This window comes from Marmota marmota, unplaced genomic scaffold (assembly GCF_001458135.2).
Source record: "Marmota marmota marmota unplaced genomic scaffold, marMar, whole genome shotgun sequence".
Lineage (NCBI taxonomy): Eukaryota > Metazoa > Chordata > Mammalia > Rodentia > Sciuridae > Marmota > Marmota marmota.
This window is the reverse complement of record NW_026000224.1, coordinates 3,250,112-3,263,583: the sequence shown is the minus strand read 5'-3', so window position 1 is coordinate 3,263,583 and position 13,472 is coordinate 3,250,112. Positions and strand designations below refer to the sequence as shown.

At 48.7% G+C, this 13,472-nt stretch overlaps 1 protein-coding gene across 2 annotated transcripts in view; it reads right to left on the bottom strand.

Annotated features, from left to right (window-relative positions):
• Positions 1-13,472, bottom strand: part of Csmd1 (CUB and Sushi multiple domains 1) — a 1,636,907-nt gene that overhangs the window by 173,790 nt on the left and 1,449,645 nt on the right. For both annotated transcript variants that reach the window (XM_048792812.1, XM_048792813.1), the window contains exons 36-37: positions 12,885-12,981; positions 3,810-3,914 (exon numbers count right to left, since the gene is read on the bottom strand). In XM_048792812.1, coding sequence (XP_048648769.1) covers positions 3,810-3,914; positions 12,885-12,981 — 202 coding nt within the window. The remainder of the gene's footprint in view (positions 1-3,809; positions 3,915-12,884; positions 12,982-13,472) is intronic.

Genomic DNA, 13,472 nt, shown 5'->3' with positions numbered 1-13,472 from the left:
GAGAACCCAAAGCAGGAAGAATATCACACACACACGCACACGCACACGCACACGCACACCCACCTAGACACACCATAGTCAACCTGGAAAAATGACAGATACACCAAAAGCAACCTTGAAGGAACCAGAGAAGAGGGTCAGGGCATGCGCGCGGGGACTAGAGCCGCCTGCGCATCATCCACTCTGCGGTGAGAGGACCAAGAAGAAACAGCCAAGCACTCTGAGAACAGAGGCACATTCAGCCAAGACGTTCATTCCCAGCAAAATCTCTCCCAGAAATGCAGGTGGAATCGTGGCTTTTTCAAACAAGGAGGATTCGCTGCCAGCAGACCTGCACTAAAAGAAATGCTAAAGAACATTCTTGAGACAGAAAACCCTCACACAGAAACTCGGATGGACCCTGTCTGTGTCTGTTCTGCATAAATTACAATGAGAAGAGAGTTATTCGCTCCCAGCTATGGGGTCTGGAAGTCGCGGGCTGAGAGAGCCGCATCCGATGGGGGCTTTGCAGCAGTGCCATCCGCAATGGAGAGACAAAGACAGGGAGAGAGCAAGCGGGCAATCCCACCCCCTGGAAAAGCCCCATTCCCATGATGAGGGTGTCAATCCACTCATGAGGACATGAGCCCAATCACCTGCCCTTAGGCACCCTTCCCCACACAGCTGCACTGGGGACCAAGTTTCCAAACCATGAGCACAGGGTAGGGGGGACACGTTGAAGCCACAACATACACAAGCAATGAGGAGCTTCAAAGATGGCAAAATTGAAGGTAAATATAAAAGTTGGTTTTTTTTTTTCATTTCTAAACTTTCGGAAAGATCATTGAGAATATAAAGCAAAGTATGTTTTGTGGACATTATATAACATAAGTAAAAATAAAATGTAGGCCACCATTAGCATAATGGAAGGAGGAGACAGAGCAGAAGGAGAGAGTTAAGGGGGAGGGCAGAAGCAGAGGGCACAGGGAGAGGGCAGAAGGAGAGGGTCAGAGGGTTCCTTCCTATGGTTTTCACCATGTGTGAGAAGGGCCATCAGAGACTGTGGCTTTAAACTCCAGGAACCCCTGGATGTCCTAAGGATCTGCTCTAACAGGCCCACAGTGGAGGTGTGTTTGTTAACCCTAGAGCCGGCAGAGAACAAGGGAAGACAGACAAAAATCGGTGGGCACACCAAGGCCTCCAGTGTCAGGTCACGTATTGAACCTGTGCTCCTCCAGACCCCACTGGAATCACGACGAGCCCACAATGTCATCCCCGTCTTGCACCCTAGCAGCAAGTTCCCTGCTGGGCACATTAGGTCAGGGTTTGGAATTTCCAGAGTAAACCAATGTCACTTTGTCCACATATCTGCACACTGGAATCTCTAGGTATTTGCTATCCTTTGGTTTGGTTGATTCTCTTCAAAAACAAGACCAGACTGAGTGTGGTCCTTGTGTTCCTTCTCAGATGTCCCGTGAAGCTGCTCGGTGCGAAAGGACAGATGACCGGTAACTGAAGGGCATGGTAGGCATTCAGGGATCCCAGGGCTCAAGCTCCCACCTGCAGCATGGGAGCTCCCGGAGAATCTGCACACCTTCCTTGGAACCTTCCTGCTCTGTGTGTTCTAGCCCTTCCCTTCAAGGGAAGCTGCTTTTGTCTGAGCAATTCCCCAGCATCACGTGTGAACCCTGGCCTGCTGCGCTCAGGCTGGGCTCGTCTCCAGGTGAGAACACACTGCTGCTCTGATGGCAGCCAGTGTGCAGCGGCCATCACTCACACCTCCAGAGCTGGACCACTGGACCTCCACCGTGGACTCCGAGCATCATAGACCTTCACACGTTTCCATCTTCTGCTGACGTGACATCTGTGGCCTCCCCCTGCAGGGAGGCTGGGACTCCACTGAGGGGCTCAGTAAACAGTGTTCCTGGCAGACGCTTGCTGTGCCCACGCCTGTGCTCAGACCTTGGCAGGGTGATGAGTCGGGCAGGTGAAGGATGCTCTGAGTTCCCTTAATCCACCCAGAAGTGCAGAGAGGTGTGGAAGGACTATGGGCAGAGCTGGGGGGGCTCCAGGCAAGCCCAGGCATCAAGCAGACACTGATGGTTATATCATATCTTGTATTTATATATATTAATATATATATTTATATATATATATATATATATATATTAGTGAAAAACATGAGTTTAGAGATCTGTAGAAGGTAGATGGTCAAATATACTGATGAATTTAAAACAACAGATACTCTTTTGGTGACATAGTGTCAACAGTCTTATGTCATTTGATGCAGATGTTAGTAAGGTTGATTCTACAAACACATCATAACATCCATATTTCAAACTGCCTTGAAGGGTTAGAGCAGAGAACAGACTTTTCTTAATACCCAGTGACATGAACTCTCAGCATGGTGTTAGTTAGCCTCGAAATATAACTGCTTGAAAAAGAAAATCACAACTAATGTGTCATTTTGTTTGGCCAAATTAAAAATGCTTTAAGTAATTAAACAAGATTCTGGATTCTCAAGCAAGGCTTTGGATTCTTGAAGGTGGCACATTTCAAGTGAGAAATACGCTAGTTCCTCAGTGAACTATACTGACTAGGAATAAAGTAAAATGTAGATAATTACACTGGGGGAGCAGAATCTCACATGAGTACTAGATAATAGTGTAGAATAATTATAGACTAATTATTTTACTAGCATGTCACCTCATGAAGAATGAATGAAAAGCCAGAAACCATAATACAACTTGGGATGGAGAAAATCATTTACCAATTATAAAATTCCTAATATATTAATTAATCTATCAACACTATCATAAATAAGGTTTACGTTTTCCTATCTGTAGACATTGGCAAAATGTATCAGACAGCAGATTTTTCCAGACTTATTCTACATAAATAACATTCCCAGTATCCTTTTATACTGCCACTAAAGCATTCCTACTCATATAAATTAGAATGAACTTGCATGCAAATGCCTGTAATAAGTAGGGAAATTTAACCAGAATGTGAAACAGGCCTGTGGTTTGTGTCTGGTTCAGAATATTTATCACCAGCTGGAAACAGCCTTTCCAAGCATGCCTGCACTACATCCTGAAAAACGTTTGTCTCAATTCAAAAATCACTTATTAAAGCTCATCTGTGTATTTGCTTATTTGCAACTGCTTATTAAAGGAGATGAACGCCAACACCCAGCATTTTTAATGCTTGAAAACATATCCTAAAATAAACCTCTCATTGCAAATTCTCACTTCACTTTTGCAGGGTTCACCTGCAAGATCAGATGCCAAAGAAGCGGTGAGCATTTGACCTTTGTCATCCTGTTCATCAGACTATTAAATCCCTCACATCCTTTTCTCAAAGGTTAGTGTTGCTTCTGCCATACTTTCTTCTAATTAAAATGAATAGCACGCAGAGTAGGCCCCTTAGCAACTGCTCTCTGTTCTTATTTTAACAGCCTTTGAGACTATAAATGAAAGAGGCTTATGGCATAATCTAGTTGGAAATTAAAATTCTCTGTCTTTGGATGCTGATGTGAATATTTGTTATCACTCATAGGAAACTAGTAATATTACAGTTTTTGCATTTTTTAATACAAACAACGTGAGATTATAGTAGTTGTTTGTTATAATTATTCCAGAAACTAACTTCCACATTTCTCTATGAATTTACCTCCCATTGGGAAGGTTTCACACAACCTTGGTTTTGTAAGACTCATTTTCATAAATTTTCATAGTTTTTCAACAACAAAATGTCACTACTTGATGAGCAGAGGTTCCTTTTAGAAAGTGATGAATGCAGCAATGAAAGACACAGAGGCATGGCCTTACTTTTGTACTCCAGGTGAAAGCCGGCGGCGGCCACGCTGATATCGGACTGGAAGCGCAGGTAGAGCTGGTTGGACGTGCTGTTGAGCAGCGCAGGCACCGTGGTACCTGTGGGAGAGAGGGGCAGAGCTCCAGCACCCGGCACAGGACACAGGCCTCTTCATTTGGACCTAAATGTTCCCAGAGCTGGTCTCGTTCACTCCTGTTTGGTCTGAGTGTTTGCTGCGGACCCCATGCTCTGGCCCCGTGTGGCTCACACTGAACCCTCTTCCCACCGAGATCTGCAAATGATTTCAAATACACAGGTATGAAAGGAAAATGCTTCCTTTGCTTGAAGGGCCCCGCCTGCATTGCAGAGTGCTGGGAGGAGTACAGATGCCGAGGCCAAGGGGCAGAGGATGCCCTGATACGGGAAGGCAGGTTAAGACCGTGCCTGTGGTTGATGGGGTGCATCGCGCTTGGGGAAGGATAAGCAGGCTTAATGACTTCTCCAGAAAATGTATGCTTGAGCGCCTCCTGCACCGAAACCATTCTGTAAACAAGGACATAAGCAAGCTGGACATCAAGGAAACACCCTGTGGTGAAACTCACCCCGGAGCAGGCAAGTTCTTAGTGTGAACTACGCCAAAGATAGCGCTAGTGTGTAAAGGAAGAGTAGTAAGTAGTAAGCCAGCTGGTGACTATTCAAAATGGGTGTGCGGTATTGCAAACACACGGCGCTCTGCTTGCTCTCTAAGGAATGTCACCAGACCCTCCAATAGCTTTAATTGAACCGGCCACTCAGGAAGGCCAGCTGTCTCTCCCTGTCAGTCTGTCATGTGGCCGTCCTCAGCCCCTGCTGTGCCTGTCACTTTCAGCAGCCACCACACCTGAAGCTCCCCCCCTCTCCATGACCCCCCTGCCCTCTGTCAGGCCCTCACTGGCTGGCTTTCTAAATCCTGTCCCAAAGAGACTCCTCTCCTCTGGCCATTTTCCCCTCCATCACCCAGTGCAGGCCAGCGGTGGGCTTAGCCACATCACCATGCTCATCCCTAACTCAGGCTCTGCTCCGCTCCTGTGCACAATGCATCCTCTATTTAGCAACCGGGAAGCTTTTTAAAAGCTACGTGTATGGCAGAGTCATGCTGAAATGCTCAGGTTCCCGACCACATTAGGACTAAACCTCAGACTCCTTGATTTGGCCCAACGACCATGCATGATCTGACCATGCCTGCATTTCTAGCTTCTTCTCAGTACCTCCTTTTTCATAATTCACTCTTCCTACTTCAAGGTCGCTCATAGTCATGAGCCTGGTGTGTGCTCCTTCCCTCTGTCCTGGGCCACTGGGCCTTTCTTCATCTCCCCACCCAGGCATCCCCAGCCCTTTCCCAGCTAAGCCACTTGCTGACTAAGTGCTCTCCAGATAGAAAGCCTGCAGGAGTGTGTGAACGCACACTCAGGGGAGTTAGTGCTCCTGCTTGTGACGTGGGCTCTGTGCCTCAAGAAGAGTTGGCTCCAGATGATGGGCCTTTTCAGGCCTGGACCACTGTAGGGACTTGCTGAATGAGAAACAGAGGGTGCTCACTGATTCAACCTCTTTATTGTCCTCAACTAAGATACATAATAGGTGACAGATGACAGAGAGAGAGAGAGAGAGAGAGAGAGAGAGAGAGAGAGAGAGAGAGAAACTAGTGATACATGGAGATGGATCATAGATAAGATATAGGATAAAATGGTAGGTAGGTAGATAGATGGATGATACAGATGGAGACAGTGGTAGATAGGAGTAGAGTACAGGTAGGAAAAAGACAGGGAGGTCGTAGGTAGATGATGGATAGACAGATTTTACAATGGAACAACTGTGCTGGGCCTAAATGGTAATAAGGAACTGGATGTTTGAACCACAGAGCACACTCCGGAGTGCCCACGCAGGGAGAAGTTGCCAAGAGGTGACCTGGGCCTCCTCTGTCCGCGGCACAGCCTCTCCTGCCCCAGCCCCTCCGCCAGGGCAGGTGGCTGTGAAGGACGCTGAGAGCCCCGAAGGGCTGGAGGGCAGAACGTGGAGGATGTGAGGGCTCCTCTACATGCCACTCAACCCGCTTTCTAAGAGAAAGAAGGAGGCGCCTCAGATCCCTCCTTCCGCCTGCTTGGCTCCACTCCCGTGGGCTGTGTCCTCCCGCTCTGCCTTACTTTCGGGTTTTGGGTGATACATGTCTTGCTGGCCCTGCCCACAGTCTGGGGACTTGGTGACAGTCTCCACACCACTGCTCATGTCCACCGTGAAGCCTTTAGAGAAGTAGAATCATCCTCCACCTCCCACCTTGGGCTCCTCCCGGGGACCAGCGAGAAGCCACTGTGCGTGCTCAGGTACCTTTACCCGGATTCCCACCTAGGAAGCCCTCTCACCCAGCGGTTCACGTGGGGTTCCATTTTCCCCACTGTCCCCCTTCAGAAGATAAGACTCTAGCTTCCAGGATTCAAAGTGTATTTAGTAGCTCCAATCCCCGGCACAGCGATGGCACACAGGGATTCAGAACACACTGTTGGAAGTTTCCCTTTGTCAGTTTCCCACAGTTGCAATTCAGTAAAATCAGAAAACCTGTTTCTGACCTAGTTCTGACATGAATCATCTCTATCACCTTAAGTCAACTACAAAATGTTAATATGTCCTAATCAATGCATCCTAATACAGTGAAAATAACAACCCGTCTTTATTACATGAGTGTGATAAATGAGTAGCAGAGACAAAGGTGCTCTGTGAATTATCATGTCCTCCCGGATAATGACAGTAATGATCCCCCAACAGTCCTCCTGCGCATCTGGGGTGAAATACACACTCTCTGCTCTACCAGCAAGGCGGGTCCTGAGGCCCAGATGGGACACAAGGTGAGCAGGACCCATTTCTCTGGAGGCCAGGAGGATGCTACTCCTGACACCATTGAAGCTGGACTGCGTGTGCCTCCTGTGGGCTCCAGAGTGACTCTTGCTATGAGCTCATTCCCAGGTGCTAAATGCAACTGAGCAGGGTTTTAAAAGTGTTGCCACAGGCAGGATCATTTTGATCACATTGTTTTACTGTGACCTAGATAGAACAACACGTAATGAGGAAAACTGAGAAATTTTATTATTATGGTCCCTGCAGATTCCACTCCCAGCACCCGGATGTTTACTTTCCTTTAATATTGATTGTCAGTACAGATTTGTATGCATTTGCTCTATTTTATTCATTTATAATTTATAACCTGCCTACTTCCAAAATGATTTTAAATGGCTTACAAAAAGTCCTACATGCATATGCCTGTCCAAGCAGAAATGGAAAATCAAAACATGGAATTTATTAGAGATGTCAGTCGCTTTTCCTGGAGTGTGAACCTCTTATGCCTGCTCATTCTTATTTGTTTTATTCAACATCTAAGATGAGTTTAATATCTCCTTTATCTCTGCCTTTTTAAAGCATTGCAGAAACAAACCTGTTTAAATATTGATTCATTCTAACACAAACTTTTTGAATGATTGTCATTTTTTCCATAAAATTTCAAAAAAATCTCATTCTAAGAGGTTTGAAATAATTTCTAGAGTAAAGAAATCTTGCTAGTGCAATACAAAAAATTCTGGTATATCCACTTGGTCTGTTAGATAATGGTGCCTACACTATTCTCTATAATATCTGTAATACACACATAGGTACATGCCTGTCTTAGGACGGTTTTATCCTCAGCCACTGGTGAACAAGTCATGCACACAGAGACTCGTGTCTTGTCCAGCTGTTCTCAGAGTCCAGACCAGCACGACGCCACACTGCCATCTAAGCTCTGCCCTCACTAAGTCCCAACTACCGGCCAGCCAAGGATGCTGTGATTGCTGGTGCACCGATGCCTTTCTGTCCAGAGGGCCCTGGTGCCTTCTGACCTGGACCCCTGGCCCTGCAGTGCCCTGTGCTGGCCGTAGTGGGAGCTCCCGCCACAGTAACCACAACGTGGCAGGTAGCCGAGCTTTGCTCTTGGTCTGTGGGGAGCTGGGCTGTCAGTGACACCCAGGCCACATCCCCTCATCCAGGACCTTGGCACTCTTTCCTCAGGAAGGCACCGCTCTTCCCCTTTGCGGTGAGCATGGGCTTGGGGGGCAGGTCTTGAGACTGTGGCGGTCGTGATTCTCACCCACGTCACCCACCATCCTCAGCACCCAGGATGCTCCCGCCTGATGCTCTCATCATCTTCATTAGCCTTGCCAAACGATGGCCTTCGACCCTGACACCGCGTCTACGGCTGGACCTCAGCAGGGGCCTCCTGCTTCCTGCCTCCCTACTTACCTCAGCCAGGGGTCCTGAATTTTTAGTTCAGGCAAATGGCTCTTTGTAATTCTCCTCCTACCGCAACCTTGGAGAGTACCGGGCTCTAGGGATTCTGGTTCTCCTAAGGGCACGGTCAGAGCCGTGCTGAGAAGCGCAGGTGGCACCAGGAGGGGCGCTGCTGAGGGGCGTCCCCCTTCATGCCTCAGCAGACAGAGGCAGGAAACAGGGTGCCACACGTGCAGCTTTATTTATGTGCAGAGCTGTCACGTGATGCCATAGCTCACGTCAACGTCTCTGACTCAGATCAGACGCGGCAGGTCGCCCTCAGCCTCCCCGGGCTGCGTATTCTAATGCACCGAGAGGCCTGGCTGTGTTTTCCCCGGGTGAGTTCTACGTGTTCAGTTGCTGATCTTCCCATCTCACGGGAATGTCAGTCCCCAACCCTGCAGACCAGCCTCCTCGCTTGGTCCCCAATTGTGCCAAACATTCCCCAAAGAATACTGGAAAAGGAAAGTTGGCCATGTGAAATCTTAACATTCATTCTGCCCTTGACAAAACTGACCAAAATGACCAATACCTGTGCAGTGTGCAGACAACCCATTCCTCACAGCCTGATGTGTCTGACCAAGAGCAAATCAAGGGAGGACCCAGAGCAGAAGTGAAACTAAGTTCTCTTTTTAAAATTCGGACAAATACCATACAGCCCTCAGAAGCAAGAGGCCGCCTCCTGAGCAGCTGTGTGGATCTGTGTCCTGGGCCTGCGGCGCTGTCTGCCCGTCATTTCCTCACCCACTGGCCTCGGGACTTACCCCCTGGGCTCTGCATACAGAAGGCAGGTCGGAGGCTGGGAGGGAGCCATGACGTCGGCGTCACAACGATTCACCCAGGAAGTGCAGGGGCGAAGTAGAAGGCCCTGTGGACATCAGGTCTTTGCCAAACCAGGTCTATCTATTTGCAGAGCCAGAGGCTGAAGAGAAGTTGGCCGAGATGGTTTGAAGGCCTGCCGGTCGGTGACTACGCCCCCTGCGGCCCACCCCTGAGAACCTGAGACCCCCAGCAAGCAGTCTCCCATCCTTTGGGGAAGAGTGAGTAAGGAGGACGAGAGCCCCGTGGGAGCGGGAGGAGGAACTGGAGTCTCTTCATGGCTACTTCTTAATATAATACACTAATGCTCCACCTGGAGCACGTGTTTGAGGGTTTTCTTGATTGTTTTTTTCCAGTCGAGCAAACTCACAGTCACTGGGTATCACCAAGGCTGCAAGCCTCAACAACCCCAAGTCCTGGCCCTGCCTCTGCCTCTGAGCTTCCCCCAGAGCACCAGGCCCACAGCACCAGCCCACTGCCCTGCCCAGCTGAGCACGGAGGGCGGAGAATGGCTCCATCAGCGGAGCAGCACTGTGTGGGAGCTGGGGTGCCTCAGAAAACATCAGACAGCCCCAGGGGCTCCCAACATTATATCAACTCGTGAATGGGAAACTATGAAATGCGTTAGGTCTCTTTAACTTCAGAAAATGTCAGATACTACGTAGCGCACCCACTCACCTGCTCTGAGGAAAGGAATGTGAAATATAACCTCCTTCACTTAAGTGAACATGAAGATATTTCATCCGCCATCCTGTCTTAACTGGATGAAAAGTTATTATATAAAGCAAAATTATTGCATGTTGTTAGGGCCCAGTTACCTTCTTTTAATTAGATTTACGTCTTCACAGACTATTTAATGAATTCTTTTTGGTTCACTTATGTTTCTGTTTAAGCCAGAATTTGTTTTCTGAAATGTTTACATCTTTGTCTTTTCCACTAATTAAGTTGAAAGCAACAAACAAGTTCTATAATTATTTGGCGGAAGATTTTCTAGATTCAAACCTCACATCTTGTACTGTAAAGAACCTGTATCTCCACTTTGGAAAAGCACCTAAGTTGCACATCAAGGACCAGCTCAGAGCTGTCTCTGGCCTCAGAAAACCTGGGGTCAAATCTAGTACCAAGAAAACAAGGCTACGAGACTCCGCTTCTCCTGTATTTCCTCAATATTTCAGTGAAGGTCCCCTTCCGTGATTCACATCTACAACTATTTCAAACTTGGGGCAGCGGCATCAGTCCAGCTGTAGTTGCTGGTAGTGGTCACTGTGTAGTGAAGAGTTTGTCTGGACTTCGTCCCAGAGGTCCAGCAGATGAGCTCGACCCTGACACCTGCAGTGGGAGGTGTGCCCCTGTCACGTGTGGTGGGAAGCGCAGTTACGATCACGTCACCACGACCCTCCCTGGGGCTGCCACAGGAAGGGTCAGCTGCTGGATAAGGAGCTCGGCCTCCAGATCTCTGGGAGGGCAGAGGGCTGCAGACCTATTCAACCTTGAGGCAGAGCTTCATCCACCAGACCAAGGGAAACCCTCGCCCCACAGCTCAGGGAACTTGGTGGGTGACCCACAATAGTGTGGCTGGAAGGGGACGCATTCGGAGGACTCGGAAGCTTTGAGCTTGGGCCCCTCCTGCTGTCACCCTCTGGGTCTACTTGGCTGATCCTGATTTGTGCCCTTTTAGTAGAACGGCAATCCTAAGGAGCAGCACCAGGTTTCTGAGTACCGCGAGCTACTTCAGAGAGGTGTCAGGTGGATGCCCCTGAGCGGAGGCCAGCGCTGACGGCCTGGGGGCTCTGGAGCTCGCCGCTGGTCTCTGTGTGGTTGGTGGAGAACAGTGCCTTCCACCTGAGCTGTCCCTGCAAGCTAACCCTAACTCCAGGAGAGGGCATCAGGACTGAATTACAGTGGTATTCACGTCTAAAACTTTTAAAGAAAATTTCTCTTTGCTAACTTCAAAAACAGGAGTGAAAAGAGGCGTTGCTTTTCGGTGTGCGACTCCTTGGCATATGTGCTCAGAAACGCTTTCACATCTCCATTGCTCTGAGTCACTTTCCTGCTAACTTTGCTCAGTCATGCAGCGGCCTCATTGTTGCCTTCTCTGGCTCTCGGCTGGCTCATGTGCATCTAGGGTGTGTTCAGTGTCACGTTCCTGCCTGAGAATATCAGGTGAAAACTGAGTTCCATAGTAAACGCTTTCATTTGAAAACCTGGCTGACTCCAAGTACAAATGAGGAAACAGAGCGTCTCATTTCCAAAGTTCAGTCCAGGAGCTATTCAAGAGAAGGCTTCGTAGGAGGCCACTACATGTTGGTTAATACGTAGGAATAGGCGTGAACGGTGAGATGTAATCTGCAGATAAAAAAGTGGCAGAACACATACCCTGTAAACATGTTTTACCAACTGAGTATGATAGGAGCTAGGAAGTGTGTGTGATGAAGACAGATCGACACATTTTCTCAAGAAGCTTAAATGTCTAGAAAACGAGTGAACAACATAGAAAAGTGAGAAGAACAAAGGCAAGTTTGAGGGTAGTGGAACCACAAGCTCAAAGCCACCTTCTAGTTTCGGGGAGTGTCCCACCCATTATGTCCCACCCACTTGCAAAGCCATATCACTAATCTGTTAATACCCTTTTTCCCCCTAAATCTTGAAATAATGTTCCTTTTGCCCTCCTACAAAGCTGGAAGTCTATTGTAGTGCTGCTTACGCCCAGACTCTAGTAGAATTAGATCAAATTTTGGCTCCTACTTATAGATTTTAAGTTATGTTGCTACAGTTAACGCCATAGACCTTATCTCCTTGAATCCCAACGGGCCATTTGCAGAGATAGCTCCACAGGGTGCAGAGGGTGAAAGGACAGCCACCACACAGGGGACAACAGCAATGCCGTGAGGCACTTCACTGCCTAACACCTACGTGCTCTCATTTGCAGATAGCCAGAGACAGGGTCCCCGAATTACTTAAAGTGACAGGACTAAACTCAAGTGGACACTGTGAAGGGCCAGGCCTCTCCAGGCCCCACCTTCCAGCAGGCGAAGAGCATGGAGGAATGAACTCCACAAACAGCCCTCCCTCTCAGGGTGGGGCAGGGAAGTGGTGGCTACAGGTGACACATCTCATGGTCCTTCACAGGAGCAGACGGGTGTGGCTCAGGGAATTATGACTTGTCATCTTGGACAATTCTAGGTTTAAATCTTTGTCCCTCATTTGTAAAAGGAGGAAAGCAACAGAACTTTGCTCTGTGTGCTATCTCCAAGGTCAGTCTGGAGGCGTGTGAGCAGGGGCCAGCACACCAGCACTCTGTAGGGGCTGGCCATCGTGATGAGGGCTATGACCTGGAAGACGCCGGCCTTGGCCACCTTTGCTCTGATGGGGAAGGCCACATAGGGAGGAGCTCAGGGGCAAGGAGGCAGGATGAGCTGCCAGGTCAGAGCAAAGCTGACCCAGGTCTGAGGCCTCTCAGGGACCATGGGCAGGAAGCCCACCTGGGTCACCATGGAAGGTGCACCCAGCAGCATGAGGCACCTGTGCACAGGAGGTGCCGGGGAAAGCAAGAGGGCCGCACCCAAATCTGGCCCCTTGAGCTGAGGCACCTGGGGTACAGAGACGAGAAAAACAAGGCTCCGTGAGGCCCAGGTGCAGAGTCACTCCCCAGGCTGAGGACCTTAGGTGACAGTTCAGAACTGGTGCCAATTCTCCCTGCCCACTCACAGGCTCACTGGCTTCTGCTGTCCATGGGCAGCCTCAGAAGGCCACCTCTGAGAGGCTGAGCCACCAGTCAGTTCAGACACGCCTCGCTGAGCCACAAGGTCTCTCCCACACTCCACTGGCTCGAGAAGCACACGGAGACGCAGGAGCCCAGCAGGAAACTCCCACAGAGTGTGCGCTGCTGTGTGCTTTGGCTTCAAATTCTGACCCACCAGCCAAGACAGGAACTGCCCTCCTACCTGAGAAGCTCCCCAGCCGTGGTGCAGTCATGTCCCCACCGTCATGGATCTCAAGGGAGTCCCAGTTCTGCTCTGTGGCAAAGCTGATCACTTGAATCTGCAAACCACAATGTCAAGTTAATATCCGTTTTGGTTGAGTCTTAATCTAATCAGATAGTAGTTTTTCAAGATTAAGATAAACATATATCAAAATAAAGAAAACAATTCATGAAAGGACATTAAAAATATCTCTACGAATGACACTTTTGACAATTTTTATTCTAAAACTCCAAAAATAAAAATATTGTGTAGAAATATTAAGAAAAGAGAAATAGATCATGCTGTATGCTATTCAAGATGACCAATGTAAAGGAAGGAAGGAGGGAGGGAGGAAAGAGGGAAGGAGGGAGGGAAGGAGGGCGGGAGAGAGAGAGTGATCGAAGGAAGGAGGGAGGGAGGGAGGGAAGGAGGGAAGGAGGGAGAAAGGGAGGGAAAGAGGGAGGGAGTCTGGATCCTAGCTTCTTCAATAACTTGATATGTAACTTTTCCTTGAGATCATTTTCTCATCTGATAGATCAGTGGTTTTCAAGTTGTACTTTTTGCAGAACA